The sequence below is a fragment of the Falco peregrinus genome, chromosome 9, assembly GCF_023634155.1.
Source record: "Falco peregrinus isolate bFalPer1 chromosome 9, bFalPer1.pri, whole genome shotgun sequence".
Lineage (NCBI taxonomy): Eukaryota > Metazoa > Chordata > Aves > Falconiformes > Falconidae > Falco > Falco peregrinus.
In genome coordinates this window covers 35,521,210-35,546,040 of record NC_073729.1, presented here as the reverse complement: position 1 = coordinate 35,546,040, position 24,831 = coordinate 35,521,210, and the positions used below count along the sequence as shown (strand labels likewise).

The window sequence follows — 24,831 nt, the reverse complement described above, 5'->3', positions numbered from 1 at the left end:
ATATCCCCGGTTTACACCTGGAAAGTTAAATACAGAGCACTTTTGAGGCGTGATTTACACAGACTGGTCACACAAACACACCCCAACACCCCCCAGTTCCCTCTGATTTTAACAGCCACAGGTGCTGTGAAACAGTCCTTGGCATTGAAGAAATTTTTGTCTTGTGACTTGAAGACAAATTAAAACCTTGGCATTCTGGCGTCTTAGATAGATTCACCAGACGTTGGATGTTGCTGTATGAGCAAAATAAGTTTAATTTTTGATATTTATTAATATTAATTCCTGGGAAAGATAAAGAGATCTTAAAAAGGGCATCAGTTATCGCATTACCAATATCCATCTCTGGACACCACCTGCAGTCCAGTGCTATTTGTTCCCATCTGTTATGCCTTCTGCTAATAAATGCTCTGTATCTGCAGGAGTGGATGACTCCCCAGGCTTGGCTGTGACATGATTTGTTGGTAGTAAGATATAAGGGATTTTAGTTTTGCCTGTACCCTACCCCATGCTTGATTAATACTTTTTTCTGTAACAGATGTTTTTGGTTCCATAATTTTCACTTCCAGTTGTAGACAGCTCTGGAATCAAATGTTTTGCACATCTTCATTAAGAAAGTGAATAGATAATACTAAGAAATAAAGAAGGGAGATTTCCCTATTTTTAACGTTTCAGTAAGGCCCATGTGGTACCAGTACTGTAAGGCATGAAGAGGAGGCTGGGTTTGGAGAAATCATGCACGGCCAGTATCTCTCGAAGATGTTTGGCAGATGTCATCAGGGCAATCTTTTCAGGGGAACCAGCATGTCCTTCCCTTGCATCCATTAACATCTCTCAGCAGTATGTAAGGACATTTACCCTTTTTCTCATTTCAACTGCTCGAGAGGATCCTAAGAACAAGAGTCACTGCCCTCCAGAGAGGGTGAGGACCACAGCACCTTGTAGTTTCTTCAGATGGGCAGAATGAGAAAGCTCACTGTCATGGAGTCTCACACAAAAACTGACTTGTGCTTAAGAAAGACGTAGAATTTTGCCCTGAATTTCAGTCTTCTGTAGCTCATGTGGGCTTTTGCCTGTGCCTAATCAATCTGCTGTGGGTATATCTACAACCTAAGTTGGAAGAACTAAAAAGGTATTAGGCAGCTGATGGTGCTGCTTTAGCGAGTATCACCATTACTGGCTTTTTAAATCACAGGACGAGTTACTTTTATGCAATGGAAGCTTAAACGTTAATGGCTTGATCTGTTCAGCTGTATCTGTAGCCTCCGAGGCCACGTCAGCCTCTAAGGAGCTGTGGGAGAGGCTTTCACACCAGCTCGCTGTGCTGATGTTGGCCTGCAGCAGAATGGGCAGCGGAGGTGTGTGCCCTTGTAGGCTGCTACTTGAGCTGAATTTGTCTCACATTTCTTTCTGTCTGCAGATGATCAGGTGGCTTGGAAAACTCTCCTTCAGTCTTTAGTGGCTCCCAGTTTTGTGTGCTATGTTGAAGCTGCCAGTAGCTTTTCAGCTGTAAGTACTGAAGTGCTCTGTGAGGTCGGCAGATCTGGCAGCCACTTTTCACCAAGCAGGCAAAGAGAGATTTCACCTGGTGAGGTCCACGCGTTTGAAGAGCCACACTGTTACACGAACCCAACGGTCCCAGGTCTTGGCCGACCTCACCAAAGCATCTTCCTTACATCTTTAAGAGGATTTTATTTCAATGCTAACGGATGAAAAACCCATATGCAACAGTTTATATAAGATTAGAATACTCTTATGTACGGTGTTTACCAAGCAGTTCTTAAAAATCTCTTTAGAATCTAGAGAAAGTTACTTTTTCCAGCTTTTTTAATTATGCACATGAGGCTGCTTCATAGCCTTTGAAATGAAAGATGCATCCTCCAGTCTGTCAAACCTGGTGTCAGAAGGTTTTTCTTAAGGAATGAGCCTTTTTATAGCTCGGTTGATATCATTAGACAAATTATGTTTTGCCTTTGGTTTGCCATACCGCTGTTTGTATTGTATATAGCGTATTATAGCTGTATATTTATCATACAATAAAGCCTTGATGCTTGCAAAAAAAAAAAAAGCAAATTAATTTTACTAGCTTACACCACATCCCTGGTATAAGGGGAAGAGACATTAGCCATGCTGTAGTCATCCTGGGAAGATGTCAGATAATTGACAGCCCTTACTGTAGTGTAGAGAGACTGGATGTGTGTGTAATTAAATCTATCACAAACACTGCTAAAAATAGAATTTATTTTGTGCAAAGGATGTCTTACTATGTTACACACTTGTCAAGGCTAAGAGAATAAAAATATAAACAGAGATGATAGGCTTGTCATTTCAGACACAGAAGGAATTTGTGGATATTACAGCAAAAGTTTTGAAAGAAACTTCTCTGCATGTAAAGATGACGTGCCAGTGCAGCATTGCTTTTAGCTGTTTGAGGCACAGGTTAGTTTTCTGGTCAGAAGGCAACAGGATACTCTGCGTCCAGATATATCTCTCTCAGGCTAACAAAACTGTTCATGAAACAAGATTGCATCTGTAAAAGGATCTAAAGTTTTAATCCCCAAAGGTGGTCTGGATGAGCAGGTCCGCTCCCAGCAGCCTTACTGGGATGTTGCACGGGGGTCTGATCATACAGAGCCACTTCCAGGCTGGGAACCTAATTTCTTGGCTGCTCTTCATCTTATCTGTGACATCTATGGAGGAGTTCCTCAGTTTTTCTGTGGAGGGAGACATATTTATTTTACTCATCTGGGTAGCAACAGAAGTATATAATACAAGGTGTTGTAACACCAGGCAAGCAATAATATCTCAGCCTTGCGGTTACTCTTCAAATGGAGAAGGATATCTCCTAGCTGGAGGTGACCACCTGCTTCAGGTGTTCCCTGCACGCTGCACTCTGTTACGTTCCTCTGGGCAGAGTAAGACTTCAGCGTTTACTTCAGCAAGTTCATGATTATTTCTCCAGCAAAGAAGTGTGTCACAGGTGTGTCACACCATTTCATAAGCACAGTGAATTTGTGGATACTAAAAGTGGTGTCAACATTGTTGAATGTGATTATCTGCAGTTACACATTAAACAGAGAAGCTGAGATGCCTAAAGAATTTCCCGATCGGGCTAGTTATGTGGGAGACAGTGAATCATTGATTTAATGTCTTATACAAAATTTCAGGGTACTCTGTGTACTCTTAGGCTAGTAATGAAAGTGCTAGCTTCCCGAAATCAAAATATCTGTGTTGGCAAAGCATGTTGTATTATACGGAGTAAGAGTCTTGCACTAAAAAGGGTTAACAAGATGACAACATATTTTGCTATTGCAAGGTGCTAATATTAGAAATGATCCAGTTTCCAGCAATGTGCAGAACACATTTTTCATTTACAGCTGCACAAAAAGAACTGTGGAAAACTGGAAATAGTTCTAGGAAGGAACCAGAGCCCTGAACACCTTGCCCTAATGAGACTTCAGAAGATCTCAATTGATTTACTTTATCAAAGAGAAACTGAAGAAGTGATTTGATCAGTGCCTGCATGGGTCAAGTTTTCAAATGCTCAGAGGGCTCTTTAATCTAACAGAAGGTATAATAAGATTCTGTGCCTGCAAGTGAAAGCTACAAAAAATCAAATTGCAATTAAGAAATGTTTAGACAGCAAGGGTAATTAACCGTTGCCACAACTTTTGGGGTCAGAATGGAATCACCATCTCTTGGAATGTTTTAATTTGGATTATTTCTTGGAACTGTATCCCATCTTTGGTATGCAGGGAAATATGGTGGTATGTGTTCCAATCAAAAAAATGTGGACATATGACTAGAAATAAGATGTGCATATGAAATAGAATCAAAAAACCCCTGATGCACGATTCTGTATGTTTAGAAGTTTCTGAGTATTAGTGTGAATTATTTCAAGCATCTTTAAAAAAATAATCTCTTTTTTCATTTGCTGTTCTCACTGAAAACTCATAAAAGGCACACATGCTTTAGAAGCAGTGCTGAAACCTCAGTGAAAGTCTCGGCCAATTTGTCTTACAGATTCATCCTCATTTGCAAGGGAATGGAGGCACGTTTGCAAGAAGGGGATGGAGAGAAGGGACTACAGAAAATTGCTGTGACTTGCCTTTAGTGCTACAATTAAAGCAGAAGTCTGACTTTGCTTGAGGGGATGGTATTTTTGTTCCTTTCCAGTAACAACGGTGCCAAAAGGAATGAGATGGGGTTTATAGCTGCAACCTGGGGGAAAAGCAAAGCCTGTTTGCAAGCCCTCCAAAGACCCTTTTGGTTGATTGTCCTAGTGAGAGATAAGTTTGCTGCTACCTCCCCTCCTACCTGCATTTTGAATTGTTCCCAAAATTGCTGTAAACAGCACATCTTGAGAGAAGGCGTCATGCCTTGTGTGAGCACCTCATTAACTATGCTCAGGTTCAGACTCATGGTATGATTAGACAGAGAAGGAACAATATGTTTTTTGTGTCAGGCTTTACTAGCAGACATATGAACGCTAGGCTTGCCTCATGTGTAGCAATTTGTCTACGTTTTCCTACGTAGACTGTTTTCTCTACTGTTTTCCTGGCACAGATAAAACGCTGACGGGTATAACTGACAGCCGTCCTGAGCTGGTGCAAGTGTCGGGATTGGGTTTTCTTTCAGGTAGCGCAAAGGCCATTCAGGATGCATTTGTCATGGATGTCCAGAGGAGATCGTCTGCCTAGTTCCAACTCTGTGTGTCATAAGCTTCAGAGTAGGATGACCCAGATTGTGTGATACTTTTTTTTTTTTTTTTTTTTTTTTTTAAAGCAGAAATGCTTGGCTGGGTAAGGGGCACCCAAATGGTGTGATGCCATGGACCATGCTGCAAGAGCTGTTACTCCAGTCAGTGGGTTTTGTACTGTTTTTTATCTGTGTGATCAAGGAGACGAGAAGCACAGTTGTCACTATAAACTCAAGGGCCAGAGTCAGATCCCTCTTTGCTCCTGAGCAGCTTCTTCTAGTTCCAGATTAATAACATGGATGCCTACCTTGAGGGAAGTTACTCTGGAAAAGGAGGGGACACCACTTTCCTGCCTTTCACCCCTCCCTCTGATACTTCTCTCTGAGAAGAGAGCCAAGTATATTAGAATTAAAAGATCTGATGAAGAGAGAAATTCCTAATTGCCACTAAGGGGCTGACTGATCTGAGCTACGTTTTACAAGTAGCCTGTGCTCTGCATGTGCCCTTACCCTATTAGCACTAGAACCGCACATTAGTTTTAAGACTCCCTCTCGAATAGGGATATCGTAATGTTTTTTAATTGGGGCTGATAAAAATGTGACATTACTTGCAGGTTCCTCAGAGAAGCCAATTGTGAAATTGGGTTTGTATTAAACCTAATGATGGAAAATTAAGCATAGTACGTCTGTCGGAAATGGTCCGCGATAAAAATCTTCTCCTCTCCATTACAGGAGGTTAATAGGGAATAGGGGAGGAAAGATGCACTGGGAAAGCGAATCCAGCTAGGGGAATTAATAAGCCTTGAAATTCCCTCTGTTCAGAGTTCTCACACTGTCATTAGTCGGAGCATTAGGGATGATTATACAAATGCTTTGGATGTTACTCTTCCTTAAATCCCAAATTTATTCACATTCTGTATGTGAACATTGCTTCACTAGGGCCATAGCTCTGTAAAGCTCTGAGCGTCCTGAGAATGTGACTGTGTTTATGAGCACCTGGGATTCAGAAATCCTTAAACTCTGTAGCCTAATCTTCAGAGCAGATGATGGCTTTGTACTAATTTGTTTCAGAGGAAGCAGGACGCATTCAGCATCTCTGGTATTTCTTCCACCAGACTTATTTATCTCACACTGGAGATCAACTTTCCCCTGCAGCAGTGTCCGCTGCTGGCAGTCCTTTCTCCTAGTCGTGGAGCTTCAAAACAGAGCATTTGCCTGTCTTGATATCTTTCCCCTAATGTAACAGTAAAGCAGATAAAGCATTATTTGTCGTGTTTTGTCATGCTGTTGTTTTGCCAGCTGCTGAGAAGGCAGTCTAATGCCCTCATCTGTCTGCTCCTACCCACCTTCGCAATGAGGGACACAGCAGAGAGACTGGCTGCTCCTGATCAAAACTCCACGGCGATTTCTCAAGGATAGCAATGTTTACAATAGCATTTTGGCCATATTTCTGCCTCACAAAATTCACCCTGAAATTGCAATTTGATTTATTTATTCTTTATCCCTTCAAAACCAGGACTGTAGTATTGCTGACAAGGGATGGTATTTAGGCTCTTTGTCAGTAAGCTTACCATAAGAAACAAGCCTTGTGTATGCAATCTTAAGGGTTTTTTATGAACAATGTGAGGGAGATATGTTTTCTGTTGGCTAATAGATTGGTTTGAGGTAAGAGCAGAAAGAATTGATGCAGACTGTTAAAGGCTTGTATGTGCAAAAGAACCCAAGGATCTCAGATGCCTGTAATCATAGGAAAAACCAATGGTTTATCTGGCCAACTATTTATATTTGGTCAACTCTGGTAGGTAAGAAACTGAACTATTCATTTAATCTGAATTTCTGTTGTTAAATATTATGATGGTGAACTGTTTGGTTATTGAGCTCAGCAGAAATATTTTGTTTTCTATATAGAGTTTTGCTGGGGATAGAAGAGGTTACAATTCTATCTGCATAGCAATACAGATTTTTTTTAAATGAATTTCTTTCAAAAAGAAACTTTTTCTGTTAAGTTTATGTATCTGAAATTTAAATTTCCGCATGCAAGATAACTATATGCTGGTTTATTATTTCTGATAATATTACATCATTGTAATTGACCTGTAAATTTTAGGCCTGAACTAGCAGAGCAGTTTAATTTGCCTCCAACATCCCGGCTGACTGATTTGAAATGCTAATTATTTGTTTGCTATTAACTTGGGCCCCTTCCAGTTATCTCATGTTGTACACCCCAAATCCCACTTGACTATCTTGCTCATCTGTATGTATCTTTCAGTCATGTTCTTTGCAGGTTTATGAAGAAAGGTATGTAAATTGATTGGAGTCGTTATGCGGAGCTCACCCTTACTAAATGTGCTACTGAGCTCTACGTGCTGGATCCTCATTAGCCTGGTTGGCTATTTGCTCTGTTCCTATCTCATTGGGTTTGTCTCCTTGACACGAAAAAATACTGGAGTGTCGTTTAGTCTTTTAGGCAGCCGTAGACAAGTGTGTGATTCCTACTTATTTCTTTACTTTCTTTTGCCTGCACCAACCTATGGGGTGGTGGAGAAGCAAAGAAACAAACGGAGCAAGAATGAGAACGGAAATACCAGATAGGTGAAAGCTTGTTTTGCCTCCCTGTCTTTAAAACAGACAGTAGCCATGGAGAGATGACCCAGCCAACCCTGACTATCCAGACCCATCCGTACCGGAGCTGCGAGCCGGTGGAAATGTCCTACCCCCGGGGGCAGTTCCAGCCAGCCATCCGAGTGGCCGACCTGCTGCAGCACATCACCCAGATGAAGCGAGGACAGGGCTATGGATTTAAAGAGGAGTATGAGGTGAGAGGAACCTTTGCTCACATGAATGAGAAGTTGCACTCACGAAGGACAGATGCTTGGGAGGGGAGGATATCTGGTTTTAAGAGCTTTTCCCTAATGCACTTGCCCTCTTAATCCTTTCCTTTCTCCATCTCATTTCTGTTTATGAGGGTAGGATTTTACAGTGCTAGCAATCTTTGGTGGCCCTCTAGGTTTTACACTGCTAGCAACCTTTGGTGGCCCTCTAGTCCAAAGAAAAGGTGTTTACTACATCAGTAAGATAATGACATTGTGCTCATCCGTTAGCATGTGCCCTCTTTCCCATAGAAAGCAGACAGTAAATATTTAACAGGTGCTGGACTCCATGCAGGACTTGAAGTGCCACAGTCCCTTACTTATTGATAAGCTGTCATTGACACTAGCGCAAGCCAGGCTTGAAGAGAAGGAAGGGGGTTTGCTTGAGCTTTTTGGGACCTCCAAATACCACGTAACAATTGATCAAATTAAATCGCAGCATAATGACTTGAATGCAGAATTGTAAAGGCAAAGGCAAGAACCTTGTGTAGCTAAAGTGACGGTAGGGTTTTCTAGTATGCTCAGAGCTCTGGCTCGGAATATGGTAGGCTGATGTACGCTTTCAACTCCATGAGAAGTGAAGAGTAAGCTGCAAAAATGAAAGCAGCCCTCTTCCTTAACACCTCTTCACCCCAAGCTGGAATGACCAGGGATGAAATCCAGATGATAAGAAGAAACACAACACTGGGGAGGAGTTGGAAGAGGAATATGCATTTACAGCAGAGAGAACAGAAGAGGGAAATAGCATCAAACATATGTGAGACTTTGCTCTAGCAAGTGATAATTATAATGAATGTAGTAAGCTTGCGGGAAGGCAATAAGCAATTAATATGCATAGTGGCCTTAAAACTACTTAAAAATAACATAACAGCTGTGAAAAATAAGTTACTTAATGAAAACAGCTCACTTTTCCACCCTGCAAGAGTCCATGGGGTTTATATCATTGATGCTGAGTTTTGCTGTAATTGAGAGGCAATCTTTTCCTGGTTGTCACCAGGGAGTATTTTTTTATTCAGATGGCATCAAAGATTGTCATAAAAAATGTTTTTGGTAACTGTATGTTAACCAGGTCTACTCAGTCATGCCCCATGATTGAGCACACTAATTAAACTATCAATATAAAGAGCTCTGTTTAATATTTAGAAAGTAATAATTCTCTTAGGAGATGTACTTAGCCCCCCCCCACCCCCGGCTTCAATTTTCCAAGAATAGTACCCAAAACTACATTCAGCTCAATTACAGATGCCCTAAGATCTAGTTCTTGATGTTCAAGAAGAAAACAGGTGCTGGCATATATGTAATTTTCTGGCACTGGCATTGGTAATTATCAAAATAGCACATTAGCATGAAAAATGTCAGTGCAACTTTCAGCTCCGCAAGTTCTGCCTTTCCCAGAAAGTGCTATCTACATACGTCTATAATGACGATGACATTATATAGATTTGCATAATTCCTTTCTTTACAAGAAATAGCCTACAGAATGCCACAAGCTCTCAAATCACATGCGCTGTTCTACCCTTCAATCAGGGGTAATTGCCTGAAGTAGCAGTCATTTTCCATGGTGGAATTTGGTTTCCAGAGCATGGGATGCAGGCAGCATTTCAGCTCCAAATAGCTTTCAGCCACCAAAGGCAGGGAGGATGTCAAGGAGTGCTGTAACTCCTGGAAGGTGGGAGGTTTCAGCTGGCTGAGAGTGGCGTCTCAGACTGGAATCTGGAGGAACACAAAGCTGGGTGGTAATTCACAAAGCTGCAAAACTGGCTTTGCAAAACATTTTGCAGAATTGTTGATAAAATCTTGAAAAAGAATTAGGTGTCTCTTTCAAAATGTGTTTTCATACACTAATATCAGTGTCACCTCCAAATATGTTTTTTCTTCTGAGGAGCTGATTTTCTACTTTGCAAATTGATAGCATAAATTACAGTCTATTTAGTGACATGTTACCAAATAATTTTACTCTCATGAAAAATCACTTTGAACAGAGTGTATCAGTCACACGTGACAATCTTTTATCTCTGTACGTTCTCATCTCCACTGAGTAACCTGGAAATTACGTTCAATATTTGTTTAAAGTAGAGCTTCACCTAGACCATTAGAGCCCAGGCAGCACATTTTACTGAGGGCATCTAGAAAAAATGTTTCTGCTGCTTGCACCTCGCATGTAACCCCACCTGAGAGGAAAAGCAGGATGTGATTGAGTAAGTGGTGTCGCTGCTGGTGTGAAATGGATGATAACAGTGTGCGTGTGTGAACGTGGGAACCTGTCAGCACTTGCTGTGTGTGTGTTATTTTGGGTCTGCCTGCTGCACCTGAGGCCAGAGCGGGGCTCGGGACTTTTGGGCTGCTGCTTCTGTTTAGCAATAAAACGTGTAGATCACAAAGGAGAAGTGTGTCACTGGCACTGGGTGTAGATGGCAGTGCTGGGGATTAGGCGTAGCCATAAACATTTAAGGGGGCACGTTTAGATGTCACCTGTTCCTTTTTCAGCACATATCAGCCCTGATTTGTTGTGAGATGCGGGGCTAGTCCCGTCGACTTACTGCGAGCACCAATTACTGGCTACGGAGATCATAAGCTTAAGTATCCAAACTCATTTCCATTATGATTTAGGGTGTTGCTAAAGTATGTTCTCCTGCTGCATTACTGAGACCAGTCAGTTATTTTGGATTTTGTGGCTCCTTCCTCAAGTATCTCAGTAGTGAGGGTCTTGAGTTTATTGAAGTTGCCCCTGGATTTAACCCTTTCATTTCTGGCTGGCTACACATCTATCTGGTCAAAAGAATAGAACAAATAGGTTCAGGCTATGATGTGACATTGAAAAACAGTTGAAAGCAGGGTGTTGCTGTGGATGCTGTCCTTGGGCAGTGTTGGCTTAAGGCTTTGCTGTGAACCAGAATGGAATGGAGTATTTCTTTTCAGGTGTTTTGAGGTTTTTTTAGCCAAAGCAATTTTTAATCCTAGGTCACAGCAGAGTTGTGGAAACAGTTTTGCCACCACAGCTGAGAAGACAGTGACTGCAGGGAGGGGGCCAGGGCTCTGTGATACACTTTGAGATGAGCGGCGAGGCTTTTAATTGATGTTGTTGCCTTTGGCAGCAGTACTGCAGCATCAGGGTGGATCAGTGCAGATGAATGATTCAAGTTTTTGTATTTAAATTAAAAACAAACACTGAACTAACTAAATGCATCCATTGGAAATTTAAATTGGCTTGCAATAAGCCTCAATGTAATGTGAACAATTTAGTTATGTTTGGGCCGTGGTGCTCAGAAAGCTTGATTGAGACAAAGCTGCCTTTTAGAGATCTATCTTTGTAATTTCAGATAAACAGTAGATCAATTTAGTTTAAAAAGCGTCATTGTAACATAAATTCCACTACTGGGAAGATATTTCAGCATAAATTGTACAAAACTTCTCTAAAAGAAGAAAAGTAAGGAACGCCTAAAGATCATGTCCAGATTTTTGAAAATTTCTACCTACTGACTACTGCTAACAAATCAAAGACGGACGGGCAAGTGTTTCCTGTGGAATGCGGGTCAAATACCAATGATCTGTCCTGATTTACCATTGCTGATAATACAGAGAGAAACAGAAATATTAACACTTTTTACTACTATAGAGGTACTTCTTGTACAAACAAAACCTGAAGGAACAAAATGTTAGCTATGCTCCTCTTATGCAACCAAATTATAATTGGTATTTTTGCCTTTGTATTTTTTATGCTGTTTCTATTCTTGGTGCCGCGTTTTCAGTGGTCTCACAGAAAAACTACTCATGCTGTACCACCCATGTACATGCAGTTACTCTGATTTGTTCACCTGGTGTAATGTAAAAGTAGGGGTATGAGGCACACCTCTGCAAAGGCAGTTTGTGTTCCTCACCAGCTTGAGCTGTTCTTCCTTGATTCAGAGGTGGATAGCTCTGTGCAAAGCAGAGATTTCTTTGGTATTGAATGAGATAAAAAACCCTGGACTCCTAAATCTTTGGAGGCTATATCAGGCAAATATAAAAACATCAATTTCAATAGTGAATTTTATGTTCAAATCACATGAAAGGATAGGGTTTGTTGAAAAGGGATTTATTGGACCTGAATGTATTTTCTTTGGCCAAGAGAGTGTCTCCCACATGGAAGTCATATTTTTATTTTTTTCTTTTCAAATAGCTATGATTAGATGTCTAATGACTGTTGCTATTCTCTGGTCAATCTGATGTAATCTTACATTAGTGGAAAAATAAGGCATCTTTTTCCTCAGTCTTTGAAGATGAAAATGAACCTTCCTTACCTCTTTTCTTTTACTCGGGGATTTTTTTTTTGTGTGTGGGTTTGTTGGTTGGGTTTGTGTTTGGTTTTTTGTTTTGTTTTGTTTTGTTTTTTTTCTCAGGAGATGAGCTGCTATTTGGAAACAGCTGTCTGTAAAGGAAGTATATGTGTGATCAAAGCCTTCACCAATTACAGAGTTATTACTCTTTCTCCTGGGCTTTTGAATCAGAACTTGCTGTCCCTGTCTTTTGTCAGCGATGCTCGTGGCAGTACTGCAGTGCCTGACATTTTCTGTCCTGGAACCCCTTTGGGGGAAATGCACAACGATCGGGTCTGCCGAGGGTTTGCTCATATTAAGTTTAATTGTAATGTCAGTGTTGTAGATCCTCATAATTGTGTGTCTCTGCTATTGCATTCAGGCACTGTAATAGACCTGGATGGCTTGTGAAGATGAATATAAATTCATTTTCTAGCACAGCTGTGTCAAAGTACCTGCTGCTTGCTAAGGCAGATATGATTCTACAACGATTGCAGTATAAAACCCCCATAATTCCCTAGGGACTATAAATAATACAATTTACAACTTTGCCATTGTTTTTTCGTAATGTAGGATCACGTTAGGGAGTAGATCTTGGGGGAGGCAGATGGACAGAGGCAATCTGGTGGGAGCTGCTGCTCTCCTTGGCTGGGTTCTCAGCACAGGTCGAGGCTGGGCTGGCTGCAGCTGGTGGCACCCATTTGCCGCTGGTGGCTTTCTGCCCCGCTGTGGTGCTGGCCGTACCCAGAAAGCTGGTGCCGCTGTTGTGCTGGCAGAAAGCACTGCTGTGCCTGCTGCTTTGGGCTGCCTGCACTGACATCCCCGACCCCCCTGAGACAGGGAGGGGGATCGTCCTGCTTACAGGCACCCAAGCCACCTTCCGAGGAAGGCATGGGGTTCCTCCAGCCGGACCCCCTGCCAGCTGCCATTTTCCTGGCTCTGCCATTGAGGGTCCTCCCTGGATGTGTCTCAAGGGGGAAAGCGGCTCATCTGAGTGTGCTTAGCCCAGCAGGAGGGCCAGGCTGCGGGGCAGGGTACCACCGTGTGCTGCCGGCTTCCTTATCCCAGCCTTTCTCAACTAAAAGAGCAGATTTTAGGAAAATTACTGTTTATTTTCATGCTTCAGGAGCATGTTTTGCCTCCTTTTGCCTCTTTTCCATACACATGAGCTAAACCCCTGAGCTTTACTTTTCCCCAAAGGAAACCACTTAGTGATTTGTATTGCATCACCCCATTATTAATATAGAAATAGGTGACAACACTGTATCTGTTTTCAGCTTAAATATGCAAGACTGAGCAGTATGTTTCAGCCGTCTGGGGTTTTTTAGGAATATATACCTGGAACTCCACAAACCCTGTTCTACAGGGAAAACGAGGTTAACCTGTGACTGTGCAGCCAGGACCAAATTCCCCTGATCCTTTTAGATCTGAAGTGGCAGGAGGAAAATGATTCTTCACTAGCAGAAGCCAAGAGATGCAAATGGTCTGCACCGAGCTCTGCTTTTTGCATTAGTGGATGTTGCCCTTTCCTCAAGAACAGCTGTTTGCTTGGTTGACTGCTGAATTATGCAGCATCTTTATTTTTGCCCTGTTCAGTCTTCTTAATCCACCTGAAGGCATTGGCCACGTTTTTATAAACACTCCACTATTGTTTATTTTGCAGGCGCTACCTGAGGGGCAGACAGCATCCTGGGATACGGCCAAGGAAGATGAAAACCGCAATAAGAACAGATATGGAAACATAATCTCCTGTAGGTGTAAATTCACATTAAACTGAGCTTTCTGTAAGATTTTATATGTATCCTGTGGAAAAGGGTGTGTTTGAGAATCTCACTAAACGTTGGTTTAAAGTGCTGATCATTCAGTAGTTCAATCTGTTGGTTACAGGCTATGTTTCTATGATTTTTTTTTATTATTATTTTATGGTTTTTTTCACTGTTTTACGTAAAGTCATTGCATGACTTCACTCTTTTTTACACATTTTCTACCTGCCTAGCTTTGTGCTTAGTGTTTGTAATTTGAGGGCTAAATCCTTTTGTCAGATTTTCGCAGTGGGTGATGATGCCCATTTTCTGTCTATTTTTACTACATAATCCAGAGCTTTCAGTGCCACGAATGGGAGCACAAAAGGAGGTGCAGCTATATCCGATTTTTAGACGTGGATCAGAGATCAGATTTTCTCCTTCCTTGTGGTCAGTAACCAGTGGAGCAGTTGCTGCTTGTCCCCAGAGAGCTGGTTTGATGTGAGGGACAAGCTTAGCTTCTGCCTCAGAATCACAATAAGGCAGCTGAAATTGGACTAAAGCTTCTTAGTTCTACTTCTTTCAGTAACCAGTTACTGTTGATGTTATAGGAATATTGATGCATCAGAGAACTGCAGGGCAGTGAAGGACTCTTATAAAACCATTTAGGTCAGCTTTATTCTCCAAGTCAGGACTAGATTCACCTCTGTCACTTTTATCAGATATTTGTGAAGCCTTTCCTAACGATCTCCAAAGCTGAGCTTTCTGCAAGCTCTCCAAGGCAGCTTACCCCACTGTTTCGTTATTCCTTATGATGACTGGGGAGAGGAGGTGTGAGAAGGAATTCTTTTTAAGGGCTGCTGAGCAGCGTCAAGTTGGAGAAGCCAGGCCTGAGACCATCTGAACAAGAAATAAGAATATACATGAATGTGCCACAGATTTTCATGACTGGGTAAATCTATAGAACTCTGTAAGAGCAAAATTAAGTCACGCCGAGTGATACATTTAGTACTGCATTTTTTCTCAGGTTAAATATGTATTTCCTGGAGAACAGACGTTACTAAAGAATTAAACAAAAAAACCTTGGCCACAAAGAAAGATCATCTCACACATAACTACTCCTCTCTTTCTTTTAATTCTTGAAATAAATGATTCATGTATCAGTTTGAGGGGAACAGCATAGAACAGCTCAGTTCAGGGACCATACGGTAAAGATGAAGAAATGTGGAAATGAAGATCAGAACTTTGTGAGCCCTGATCTGATCCCACTTCTACTGCTGGCTTTCTGTGTTGGTTGTGAGCAGGTCACTAGTTCTAGCTGTCTTTGTTTCTCCATGTAGAAAATGGAAAGGATAGTACTGGAGTTTTACAGTTGGAGAGAACATAGTCTCCCTGAACTTCAGCTGCCTATGAGCTCCACTTCTGTAGCTTTCCTGAATTCTAGTGCCGGAGATACACCTCAAGACTGGGGTTCAATTTACCTGTTTATACGATTAGCTTAGATTAAATTGATTAATTGCTCTAAGTCAGATGAATCATCCGGATAAGAAATGCACACTACATTAATGATGGAAGTGCCATAGAATGATATAAAGAAGGAAATGTGAAAGACTCTTTGTTCCTCTGTGTGATTTTGAGGAAGCAGTTTGTGTAATGTAAAAGTGGAGATGAAAAGAGACGAGACTATGCAATGGACACCATGTAATTTCTGTTGAAGGTGGTCACAAAGAAAATATTGAATTCCAAGTGAAATGTGAGAAGAAATCAAGGAAGCAAAATCAAGGAAGATAAATGGGGAGTTAGGTGAAGGGAAGGTGTTCACAAAGATGAATTGTTATCTAACGAAGAGTGATGTTAGCCTTTTAGCTATAAATATAAATACAGTAGCAGAACAGATAGGAGGAGATGCACTTGAAAAGGGGAATGCAAATTGTAATCAGAGCTAAGGAAGAGCTATCTGCACGGTATGAGACATCAGAAAAGAAGCTCAAGTTTGAGGACTGTTGGGAAAGATTTCAGAATGAAGTTGAGAGAGCGGGAAGGGATGGATTAAGAAAGAAAGGTAGTGAAAGAGGAAGATTGCAGAAGAGTTGAAGAGAAATAACAAAGTTGAGTGGGTTTTCTTCACTTCAGATATATATCAGAACAAAGATTCTGAGGAGGAGACAACAGCTCTTCTAAGAGATAGCAAGGAGAATTTAGTAATGAGCAATAAAGACTGATAAAATGCAGTTAAATCCTTGCTTCATTTTGAAGAGGCTAGGGAGAAGGAAGGGAGGATTCCTAAGGAAGGAGCATGTCATTCATCAGATATTTTCTAAAACCACTGGGAAATTACCGGTAGTGTCGCTGGCTAAGCCTTGAGCCAGACCCTGCTGATGGGCGACGTCAGGCAACTTTCCTGAGTAAAGGCAACAACAGGATCCAGAGTAAAGAACTGATAGCAGAGCTGAGAATAGCAGTAGTTCCCTCTAGGCAGATCATGAAAAGGAATTGTGCTCCGTGGGCACAAACTGTGCGAAAGCCTGAGCAGAGTTGGGGGGTGGAAAACGATCACACCCTTAGCTGCTTTGTTGTGCTAGAATTGTAATTGCTGGTAAAACCCAGAGCATGTACTGATTGCTCCTACCAGTTTATTTTGTAAAAGGCTGCAGATGGCAATTAACCCGATTTATTTAACCACAGTTGCCATTTCATCACTCCTGGAACAAGATACCCCATGCCTTTTGGGGAGTGAATTGAAAAGTCAGGTTTTGATCTAACTTTTGTAACTGCTTCAGAGACTTTTGTTAAAACATGGGTTTGTAAGCTCTTGCAATAAGTAGCATTGCTCAGTGAATCACAGCAGATTAGATCTTGTCTTTATGGCCTTCTGGGTAATAGTACACTTACAGGACTGTTTTACTCGGCTCACTGCTTTCCCAGGGCTGTATTAACATCGTGCCTGTATGAAAACCGAGATCTTACTGCCAGCCCCAACATCTGTTGTTCTTATATTTGCAAACCAAAACTGCAGACGAAGCTGATCTGTTCATGGAGAGGAGATGCAAGGAGAGCTCTAACCTCTCCTATGCTTTAAATCCCAGCTTTTCAGGGTTCCCTTCAATCTGCAACACAGGTATATTTTTTGGAGAAAAGGCAAAACTGAGTAGTGGGCTTAGGGTCTGTATGAGCACAGAAATCCGCTGGTGAGCGTGGGAAGATGCCCTGCAACTGCACAGATTTGCTGTGCTGGAGGAAGCTGCCCTACTCAAACTTTTTATTATATCGGCAGAGTCCATGAGCTTTGCTCCTGCACTTTGGGTATAAAAGCTGTAAACACAAGGACAGTTGTGGAGATGCAAGGGTTTTCTTTGTGGGGAAAGGGTAGGTAGTGAATCCATTTGTGTGCTGAAGCAAAATTATTTAATGTGCTTTAGGGCCTAGATATTGAGGTCTTCAAAGTGCATCAGCAAGTGGTTGTTAGGGGAGGAATGTTGAGCTGAACCCATTACTGAGAAGAGAAAACATCCAGAAGCTATATGGGACCTTTGTGTCTATTCTATTTCTCCCCGTCTTGTCCGGATTTAGACCCATTACATTGTAAGACTAAAAACTCCCAGATGAGAGCTGAGACATAAAGACACAAGGGTTGTTTTGCTTTGCCTTGCAGAGGGGCACTTTCTTTTCCTTTCTTTTCTCCTCCTGAGTGTATTATTAGAGGAGGAGGTCAGCACTGACAGGAGTGCTCATCCTGGTGCTACTTTGGACACATCCCCCACCTGCAGTGAAGCATCTTCCCACTTATGCACCACGGTTGTAAAGTCTTGTAATGGTCCATTAAAAACTGTTGAGTTAATGACAAAAGACAGTAAAGAAATCTGCTGCATTTCCTTTGTGCTCTGAATACCATATGCTTTGGGCTGGAAGGCTGCGAATTAATCAGAGAATTTTGTGGTGGAAAAGGTGAACAACAGAGAGAGATTAACGGAGCTTTCAGCTGAAGCACAGGTGGAGAGCACTTCTCGGCCACAGACAGCGATAACGCATAGAATTAAAAAAACCCACATGTCAGTATTGGATTTAGCAAAGAAGACTTTTCATCTTCCAAGTGGTTTTGTTCCATGGTTTCTTCTGTGGTGCCAGAATTCTTGCTTGTCTGTGAAAAGTCCACGGTACGTGATCCTGAGGTGATGGGACATATCACACCTTGCTGTTAAGCAGTTTTCAAGGCACAGTCCATGATCAGTGGGGATAGAAAGAGGACGACAGTGGCTCCTTGAAAAGGCAAATCATCCTTTTGTACCAGAACTGGGTTGAATCTTTTAAAAAGTTGTCTGTGATTTTCCATTGACTATGCGGGGAACATTGACAGCCAGTTTAGACTAGCTACGTAATATTTAGATGGCGAAAGTTCTGTGAGATTAATCCAGTGCTGGTGACAAAATAAGATGTGGAAAAATTGCAATGATATTTCAAATGATCACTAATGGGAATTTTGACAGAAGTTTGAAATGATAACATTTTTGCACTAAAATGGAAGCACAGTACTTTTTGGTGAAATTCTTGTCATTTTTGAAATCTGTTTTAAGACCAATTTTCATTCAAAGTACTCTTCATTACCAATTCAGAGTTCTGCTAACTTACATACAGACTATAGTAAACAAGGAGAAATAAAATCATTTATACATTTATTAAAATATATTTCTATGTTTTGCAGTTCTGAATGTTACTGACATACAGTTTCATTCTGTTTCTCCCTCCATGTTTAGTTTCTTATAATCCATTCCTAACACATGGTGATACGATGTCTGATAGGTCTACGGAAGAGTTGGGCAACACGTTCATTTCAGTGTGCCGAATATGTAGCTGCCTTGGCTAGTGTAGTCCAGGGGATAGGGTGCAGAATTGGAAATAAATGTTAACCATTGAGAGAAGATATCATGCTGTTCTTTAAAAAGTTATTTAAAATTTGTAGATGAAAAAAACTTAAGTGCAAGATTGTTACTGCTAATAACATAATAAATTGCACTGGGTTTTGCCCCCTCTCAATTAAAAAAAAAAAAGCCAAATCCCAATTTTTGGAGGGAAAAGGGGGATTTATAAGGTAAGTTACTTCATGAACTTTTATCCAGACTGTGCTCATGAACTTATGAACAAAGTTAAAGACACCTTTAAGGCATCGTTAATATTTTGTGTGTTTACCATATACACAGATGTGTGTGTGGGGGGGGGTTCTGCTCCACTGTTCACATTTATAAGAGAAATACATCTTTCACAGGAATTAATCTCATTTTTGTAAAATATGCAATGAAATATTTTGAATTCTGTCCTCCTGAAGCAAAGTTCAGCTAAAAGTACTTTTTATTCAGTCCCAAAATATAATTGGACCTAAACCTGAATGTCTCCTTTTTTAAAAAAAATATTTCATTTCCAATGATCATTTCTTCATCCTTTATTGTTTTTCACAGATAGAATAACCATATTTGACTTAAAGCAAAAAAAAAACCCAACAACCAAAACCACTTTTTACAACTAGAGAGCATCTTTTCTTTATCCGTAATTGTCTTAAATCTGTAGACCTCTCCTGCCATCTCCTTCTCAGGTCTTTCCCATCTAGCTTCCTCAGGAGGTGTTCAGCCTGTCTGTTTTAAGTTTTTAACTAAAGCGTGGCTCAAAGAGCTGAAACTTAATTTGGGGGTTTGGTTCTATGAAATGAAGAGAGGCAGATTCTTCCTTGAGGGCTAGTCACAGCACTTCAGCGACACTCTGTGCACAGACAGTGTCTTTGTCCCACTTAAAAAATCAACCTGAGATTCTTTTCACTTGTCATGAGGGTCATTTTTGGTCTTTCTGCTTTTTAGTTCTATTGTTGCAATAAGTTAAGACTTCATAACGTTAATATATCATGGCATCACAAGAGGAGTTAGTAAATGTTCCCTTCCCAACCATTCGCTCTAGGGAGGGGGGTTCTTTGCTTTTGTTCTGTGTGATTCTTAACTAGCTTAGTTTGCTGCCTTGAATTTCAAGTGTGAAATTGTCTGCAGGAGTTTTTGTGTATTTCATCTACATGTCCGGTTTAATCAGCTCTTTGTCTGTCTTTGTGAATTGCTTTAAGTATAAATTCTTTTGTTGTCTGTCTACCCACATGATTTACTGCAACTCCTAGTGCAGTTGCCTTGAGCGCAGGTAATTGTCTAGAGCTGGGAACGACATCAGCGCTCTGAGAAATATACCTACTTCCACTGCATCTACAAAGGTTATATTTATTAATACAAATATAACAGAGCTTTTGATTGATTCACCTGCATAACCTTTTCTGAATGCAAATACAGTATTTGATAAATGCAGCAATGTGGTTGTATTTTTTGTGTGTGAAAATCTCACCCAAAGAATGCAAAGAATATGAGAATCATTCCTTTACATAACCCAATGAGTGTTTAATATATATCCAAATCTTGGATTTCAGAACTGTGTGCACATCTGTCATTACAATTATCTGTTCCTGCATTTAATTGTCATGACTAACCCCTTTTTGACTGCAGAATCACACCTCATACTTTTATGTTTCATTGCTATGATTCTTTTTAATTGAATGTAAAACATACTTAGGCTCGTATTTTACTAAGTGCTTCTAAACATCAATGTTTAACTGACCAAGGCCTATGGTCTATACAGCTGGTAGAGGGGAAATAAATTTAATGGACTCGATATTATACTACTTTTAAAAAATCCTTTAAAAATGAGCCCGGCATGGCCAGCAGTGACCTCTGTAACCCAGTAGCCTTTGCCAAGCAACTGGCCCTTAAGTAGCAGTTCTGCAATGAATTGCACGCCAGTGCTGGGATTGCCAGACCAGATCAGACCAACAGCCCAGCTCGCGCTGTATCTCCTGTGACAGAGCCCAGCACCAGCTGTTCCAGGGAAAGATCAAAATATTCCCTTGGTGGAACATCATGACATAATCTGCCTGCTGGGGTAGTTCCTTTATGCATTGAGCTGTAGAGCATGCTGGGAGATGAAAAGATTGATATCTAGTATATTATTGCCTTATTTAAAGTAACTTTGAACATCCTCAAAAACATGAATGTTTCTAATTTGGGGGGGAAGGTGTTTCAGGGGTTTTTTGTGTTGTGGTTTTTTTGGGGTTTGTTTCTTTTTTAGCACTGCCTCGATGCCGTTTTGCTGCCGAGTTCCGTGGGCTGGGTAAAGGAACAGTGCTTTGATTGCCTTCAGTGTTTCCTTTTAGATTTCTGGGTCACCCCATTTCTGACTTGCAGGATTTAATTTGCTGGTTTACCCTCCTTTAATTTCCTATACCTCTGTCATATTTTTATCCTGATCTTGACAGTTTTAGCTCTTGCCTCAGTTTCCATAGACCAGATTAAGCCAGGGAGGCTGTTACTTCCAAGCATGAAGATGGCTTTTGTCATGGATATACATCCTGAAAAGATCTGTCCCAAGACCCCCAAACCAAGCAACAATTGTGGTCTGTCTAAAAGCTCTATAAGGATTATGGTGACAGCTGAGAATTTAATGAACACAGAGTATGAATGAACACTGAGCTAAGGATCTAAATGTTATATCTTAAACACAAGAGAAAAGGCTTGTAGGAACAGGAATACCTGTGATATCCCTTTTTTTGTTGTTTTGGGAGTTTTTTGTGTGTTTTTGTTTGGGTTTTTTTGTTTTGTTTTGTTATTGTAAGTATTCAATTACCCTCTTGCAGGAATCACCAGATAAAATAAAACACTTGGAAACTCCTCTTTATCGTTACTGTCACTTTTTTTTCTTTCCTTCTTTCAGATGATCATTCAAGAGTGAGATTGCAACTGCTGGATGGGGACCCTCACTCTGACTACATAAACGCCAATTACATAGACGTAAGGCTCCTGGACATTCCCCCTATGACAAACACTCCTGCTGACAAGTCTGCTTATGAATTTGGTGCATCTGACATATGGACAGACTGGTGATCTGATATGAGTGACAGCTGAACATTATATAAACACCGTGTTGTGACAGGGAGAAGGTTCTCGGTCTCAGTTTATTCTGTCTGACCAATCTGGACAGATGGAGATTTCCTGTATTTGACAGATCCACCAACAGAACTGGAATGTGTGCTAAACGATGTATGCAGAAATCAATATCAGCCCTTTGCAATAGCATTAGTAGATATCTGAGACTTATCTACTTCTTACAAAGTTGTAGTGCAGAAGGCGTGTAAATAGATTGAAATTTATTTTTTTTAGTGTTGTAAAATAACATTCTAAAAGCAGCCTCCCTTCTACACAGGGAATGATCAAATGAGCATGTGTTTCTTGTATGCATCTTTGAAACATTAGGGGCATGACAATGTTCACAAGAGTTTTGTTAAATGATGAAAAATGCACCTAATAAAGTTACATGAGACTGATCCACAGCATTTTCATACAGATGCACATGCATACCTTTTTTTTCAGACAAGAAAGTGCAGCTTTCAGAGTTGCCCACAGCTTAGTTATAGGATTGTGTTTTCCTGAAGAAATCGTAACTATCCTAATCCTGTTTTCTCTTTGGCATAATGAGATCTTATCATTCAGCCTGAGTGAGATACCATCACTTCAGACCTCATCGGGCAACATAGTTGCTTGTCTTCATTCATTCAATAACCAGTGTTAGTACACTGTTAAGAGTGCAGCAGTTGTTGGTACCTGGAGGGTATAAAATACATGGTGTGCTTTGTCTCACCTGTGATCTCGCAGTGTCACATATTTTCTTTTCTTCCAGGGTTACCACCGGCCTCGCCATTACATTGCAACTCAAGGCAAGTTCATTCTTGTATGTCTCTATAGTTGTAAAACCACTGCCGTTTTAAACTGTGGTAAGAGCTGTTTATAAAGTGACGTCTTCTATTTTGGGGAACATCTGAAAACTTGGTAAGAGGTAAGAAGGGAAGGGTACAGGATGTTCCAAGATCTTTAAGGCACTCAAATGCAAAACCTCAGCTACAGGAATAAAAAATGCTACAGACTTAGAGGTGGCAGTACAATCTAGAATGTGTCCTTTGTGCATCAAGTATGAGATTAGGACTAAAATGGACTTTATGGATCTTGGATTTACCTTCTGGAGTGAAATTGCTTGAGGAGGGCGGTATGAATAAACCTGTGACTGATGAACTTTCGGTTACTATGAACTGGTAGGAAATGCATTTGAACACCACCTTCTGTAAGGTAGTTGATGAGTTTCTTAAGCCAGGGAGGAGAAGAAAAAAAAAAAGAAAAAACACAATTCAATGCTGAGAGTTAGATGAAAAACCACCTTAGTCCTGTTCTTTACAACAGGGTGCTGTTTTCCTGCATCACTGGCCAAACTCTTATGCCATGACAGCTTCCTCTACCATTACTTGTCCTCATTTTTTGTGCCTACCTTACCTGCACATGGGATGTTCACACACATGACTCTGTTCTTAAATTCTGCTTTGTGACTTCACTGCTGGCTTGTCCCTGTTTAGAAGAGTAAAGAAACATGTTAGAGTAGAACTGGCATTTGAGGATGTGTAGGTAAAGGGAATGCAGCAAGGCAGAGAACGTGGAGGCTGGGCAGAGTGGGTGGAAGGAACCCATGGGAGGATCTCATTGACACTGTAGAAGAGAGGAAGGAAACAAGGTCAGAGAGAGGCTGTAGGCTAGCAAACCTCTTGTGAGTACTGGCTGTTTGGCTGCTGGAACCTGAAATATTTCTCTATAGGGGAACTTCAGACTCAATGTTTCCTTCTTCCTTTGTAATTAATAAATAAAGTGTGTGGAGGAATTTTAGTGGTGCATGAGGTACAAATTTTGATACAGCCTCAATTACAGAGTCACTGCAGGGTACATCCGTGTCCCATCACTTATACATGATAATCTACTGGAGCCATCTCGAATACTTACAGCGCAGCCATCACCTTTGTTCCCAGTGTGCTAGAACCTTTAACAACCCCTGCAAGGAAGTAACTGATCTCTTAAAGAGCTCCAAGCTGTTTGTGTCTGTAACCCCGAATCGCAGAGCAATGCTGTGAAAGGGAGAGTAGGATCCTGTGGGTACAGGGCAATGGTTGTGGAACAGCTGAAAAAGAGTTGTTGGCATTCGATACACTCTCTTAAGATGTCCTTTTGTCTTTTCTCCTGCCCCAGGGCCGATGCAAGAGACAGTGAAGGATTTCTGGAGAATGATTTGGCAAGAAAACTCTGCCAGTGTTGTCATGGTCACCAACTTGGTGGAAGTGGGCAGGGTAAGGGTACCACTTTCCCAACCTATAAAACCAAACCACCACTGAGTATAAGATGTTCAGGGCAGCTCAGCCAGTGAAAAGCCTTTTGCTTACTGTAGTAAAGGAATGAATTAAGCCACTCTGGGTTTTCCTCTGAAATGTTAGATTTTGTAATACTTAGCTGCTTCCCTTCTAGGCTAATAAGGATCGTGTTCCTGGTGTAAGTCTTGGCTTTAGCAGAGTTATACAAATTTATTCTAGCTGAGAAGCTGTCTCCTTTTTCAGCACAGAAGGAAAAATGTACTTTGTAATAATTATTCTTTATCTGTCTAATTTGAATACATCTCTACCCACAAAAATCTGGAGGGGCCAGAATGTGTGACTGGTGTTCAAACTATCAAAAGAGCTCTTTAAATGACAGTTCAAAGCCCGGTGTTTCCAGTCACTTCAGAAGATGATGTTCCGTGGTGGTATGAGGTTGTGCACAGCTGGATCCTGGGGCCACCCAGCAGCACTGGCCTCCTCAACACCCACTGCCTCACTCTCTTGGGTTCAGATGAGCCAGAAGTCCCTGTTGCAGCACAAGGCAGTTGCTAAAGCCCATGACGGGAGCAAATGTGAATAACTCAAATGACGTAGGCTAGACTTTATAAAAAAAGGCATGTCTGGGTGACTTTCCCCAGCATATTGTTCCCACTCCTGGTGGTCTTTGGTTTAGAGACGTCCTCAGCCAGAAGCTGGAGCCCTTAAAAGTTTTGTCCTGATGTTTATCACCTTCCATTGCTTTGGTACTAAGAAAAATTTCAATTATAGTTTACTCACAGCCGTTAGTAATTCAGCTGCTTTGGGTTTCATTTCCTTTAGATCTCGTGGTTGGATGCCAGCTGGTTCTGTTCATTTATTGTTATTCTATTTTACCTTCTACTGACACTTTTTGAAATAAACACCTCTGTGTAAAAAGCCCAACAAACCTACATTAATCTTTTTTTAATATTTATAAACCCTCTTCTGGTTATGAC

The 24,831-nt window shown here is 41.0% G+C and overlaps 1 protein-coding gene across 2 annotated transcripts in view; it reads left to right on the top strand.

Moving 5' to 3' along the window:
• PTPRT (protein tyrosine phosphatase receptor type T) overlaps positions 1-24,831 on the top strand; it is a 453,423-nt gene that overhangs the window by 408,394 nt on the left and 20,198 nt on the right. For both annotated transcript variants that reach the window (XM_055814515.1, XM_055814516.1), the window contains 5 exons: positions 7,324-7,511; positions 13,524-13,611; positions 21,388-21,464; positions 22,351-22,387; positions 23,736-23,833. In XM_055814515.1, coding sequence (XP_055670490.1) covers positions 7,324-7,511; positions 13,524-13,611; positions 21,388-21,464; positions 22,351-22,387; positions 23,736-23,833 — 488 coding nt within the window. The remainder of the gene's footprint in view (positions 1-7,323; positions 7,512-13,523; positions 13,612-21,387; positions 21,465-22,350; positions 22,388-23,735; positions 23,834-24,831) is intronic.